This window comes from Nicotiana attenuata, chromosome 12, assembly GCF_001879085.1.
Source record: "Nicotiana attenuata strain UT chromosome 12, NIATTr2, whole genome shotgun sequence".
Lineage (NCBI taxonomy): Eukaryota > Viridiplantae > Streptophyta > Magnoliopsida > Solanales > Solanaceae > Nicotiana > Nicotiana attenuata.
Window position 1 is genome coordinate 51,375,331 of NC_032000.1, and position 3,645 is coordinate 51,378,975.

General features: G+C 36.7%; 1 protein-coding gene across 1 annotated transcript in view; it reads left to right on the top strand.

Annotated features, from left to right (window-relative positions):
• LOC109235751 (probable histone-arginine methyltransferase 1.3) overlaps positions 1–3,302 on the top strand; it is an 11,140-nt gene extending 7,838 nt beyond the window's left edge. Inside the window, exons 11-15 of the mRNA XM_019401989.1 lie at positions 809–886; positions 1,600–1,703; positions 1,780–1,952; positions 2,071–2,201; positions 2,989–3,302. Of these exons, the coding sequence (XP_019257534.1) occupies positions 809–886; positions 1,600–1,703; positions 1,780–1,952; positions 2,071–2,201; positions 2,989–3,078 (576 nt within the window). The 3' untranslated portion in view covers positions 3,079–3,302. The remainder of the gene's footprint in view (positions 1–808; positions 887–1,599; positions 1,704–1,779; positions 1,953–2,070; positions 2,202–2,988) is intronic.

Genomic DNA, 3,645 nt, shown 5'->3' on the forward strand with positions numbered 1-3,645 from the left:
GGGGTGTCCATATTTGTTTTTAAAAATCTGTCCGTTCGTTTTTTGGCATGTATGATTTTGTAATGGCTTTTCAGATATTTTCTTGGGTTTTAGAAACTGCCAAAAATGCTCCTTGAAAGTTCATTATACTGACACATGAGAGGGTAATTATTTGCTCTCACTCTCTCGTCAAGCATTGAAAATGTTTTTTGTTGATGTGTAGATATGATACCAGACTCAAGATCTCTGCGTGCTTTAATACCATGTTAAATTTCTCAAACCGCTTCATCAAGAAGTTTAAACAATTGGAGAGGGGACATTTCCATTTATTTAGTTATGTCGTGGATTGAAGGAACTGGAAAGATTCAGATACCATAAATTATGCTATGTTACTAGTTTGATCAAGGGATTAGTCCTACCAAATCTAACATAATGTTTAAGATGTGTCTATCCAATCAATCTGCCACATAAGACCTAAGAAGAAAGCGTTAGTGAGGGGTATTATCTTAGTTCGATATGAAGATATGGTAGGAGGGGCTACTTGTTTTTTTCTATCCAAGATGTTGAAATGGTGAGTGAATCAATTGGTTTCATATTCAAATGCAATAAACTAGCTACTTTTAGTGTGTAATAATTTGGCTTCTAAGATGCAATATATTTAATTTATTCAAGAAAAAAAATGCAATAGATGTACTTGTTAGCCAAAGAATTTGTGTATTTGTGATTTATAGTCAAAGCTTAAATATTAGATAAAGTTTTGGTTGAGGTATGCATGCGCCTAACTCATACTCTTTTTCCATTGTCTTTGGATATTTTTGTCCTTTTGCAGCCAGTTGTTGATGCTTTCGATCCTAGGTTATTGGTAGCTCCTGCAGTGTCTCATGTGATAAACTTCAATTCCGTGAAGGTATTATCAATCAACATTTTATTCTGTATGACGTGAAAATGAAATGACGATGCATTCTGTATTCTGAGTAGGCCTACTGTTCCTTTTCTTTTCGTTCTAATATAGGAAAAGCACTATTAAATAAAGTATGGCAATGTTTGAATAAGAAAACAATGTACTGACCCGGGGGTCACTTGGTTAAAATGTAAAGGAAATGAACGGGGAGGAGACTATACAGATACTGTTTCCTAATGCGTAGTTCTGACTAAAAATGCACTGCAGGTTAGGTCTTTATCTGTCCATGGCAGTTATTTTAAAAAAAAAAAATTAAAAGATAAACTCTCCGTTCTTTATATGAAATTTAATTAAGGCTTCACAGATATTCAATTTCAGGATTCAAGATAGTGACATTTGATGGATAATCATGAAAAGAAATAAAATTAACATAAACACAAGGTAGCGGTAACTTTTAGGTGTAAAGTTTGCTTTTGCATTCTACTACTGATATGCTTTCCACTTGTATCTATGATACTCGTGAAATGAACAAAATGTATTCACCGTGGAGTGGGAGGTATTAGTTAAGGTAAGACTTAGCTGAAGTGAAATTACTCTTTTAACTGTGAGTTATCAGATTTGTTGAGTAAGTAGCACAGATTGTGGGCATTAAACTCTATCCAAAAGTTGTTGAAACATGATATTTCCATGAAATGATATTTCCCGCATCTATATTACAGGAAGAAGATTTGTATGAAATTGACATCCCGTTGAGATTTCTCTCTTCTGTTAGCACTAGAATTCATGGGCTGGCTTGCTGGTTTGATGTACTCTTTAATGGAAGGTAAACTTTGTCATACCCTTGGTTCTGGAACTTGATCTTTTTGCTTTTGTTGCTAAATTGTTTCCTCTTTCTGCAGCACTGTGCAAAGGTGGCTGACCACTGCTCCGGGTGCAGCAACAACTCACTGGTATCAGCTTCGGTGCGTCTTACCACAACCACTTTATGTGATGCCTGGGCAGGAGATAACTGGTCGGCTTCACCTAGTTGCCCATAAGGCACAAAGTTATACCATTTACCTAACATTGTCAGGTAGGTCTTTATTATGGTTATTTGCAACATGTCCATCGTGTCTGGTTATCTCTAATTCCTGTCAAGTCTAGATTGCTGATATTTCTTCAAGAATCTAACATGTCATTAATTTGAATAGCTCTTGTTGGAGATATGCTCCAATCGTCATCTGTTAAACTTGATCTAAAGGAACCATATTACCGGATGTCCCAGCCCCAGGCATATTCATCAGTACAAGATCAACAACCTAATCAGCTATTACAAACGCAGGTATTGCCGATTTCTCAATCACAATTTTCACTGCCACGCCCTCCTCTTGCCCCCTCCCCGTGTCTAAGTTTTCCAGGTGTACATAAGCTTTTAGTGAGGATTTGAAATTATTTGAGGTGTAGAGATTCTTCTAAATCTTTTGAGCCACACCTTCACATTGGTTGTTTTAGGCATCAGTTTTTCATAATTAGCAAATTATGCCATGAGTTGAGCTACATCACGAGTACTTGAGCTGGGGTGTGTTTACACTTGATTGCTCTAATTCATTTTTCTTAAACTTGTTTTTTATTATGAGCCTCATCTAAACGTTCAAGTTGTTAAGTAGAGAAGGGTAAAGGAGCGGGCTCATTATCCACCAAGTTTTGAACCATGTGCCCATAGCCCTTGAGATTTCTTGATTATAAAAAAAGGGTTTAAGTTGTTAAAGAGCAGCCAACATTATTTACTTTAGTCTGCAACATGCCACATCATGTGCGATCCCAACTATTTTTCTTGGCAAAGCACATGGAATTTGTTTTGACAATGGGTAGTATGAGATTTGAAATCCGGACCTCTGCATGTTTTATCACCATGTTAAAGTTTGTAACTGTCTTCTCTAAAAGCTTATAGTGTTAAAGAGAGCACAAAATAGTTTAATTGTAAATTTGCAACAAAAGCTTTAATACATGTTCTTAAACTTTTAGAGAGCATGATATCCCGTATTTGTAGGCACTTACAAGCAAGGTTTATTTGTTACCTTTTATTGCTGTTAGTGAGAGCTCAAGTTTTACTTTTCTATCTTGAACAGGACATAGAATTACCATCTCGAGATGAAGATGGCTCAATCCTGATGCAACCACCCTCCCCAAATTCAGGCGCTGAGCTACATTCACTCTGATATTAAAATCCAACTCTGTGGATGTGCATCTCGACGCGCTCTTGTATGTGTAACATTATAAGTGTCTTGGCTAAGCTATGGTCCAAGTTCTAACTTGAATAATTTACCATCAAGTACATCTTCAATTGACATTGCATACTGCATGTTGAATGCTTCCATATTAAACTTGATATATATGGCTATTTGAGCTGTGCAGTAGTATATACTCTACCAGTTTTACCGGTACAGTTTCTCAATTTCCTTCTTTCCTTGTGGCGTTTGGACATTCAAATGCCATTTACGTGCCTTTTGTTCGGGTTTGGCCTCGTTGTTAGCTATGTTGCTCGGAACTTCCAAAATGTCTGCCTCTCTTATGTCGATCTTTGAAAAGTAATGCATTTTTGGAGGTTTTGACACGTGTGCAATGACATTTTTGGAGGATCCAAGAAACATAGGTTGTAACTGTACAGGAGACGTGGTTGGTAAAGGGTACAAGATAGAAATTGGTTGATGAACTCTTCCTTTAGGTGGACTTGCTACCCATATTAGAGAAAAAGATTATTAGCTTTTGCTAAAAGCGCCCACTGC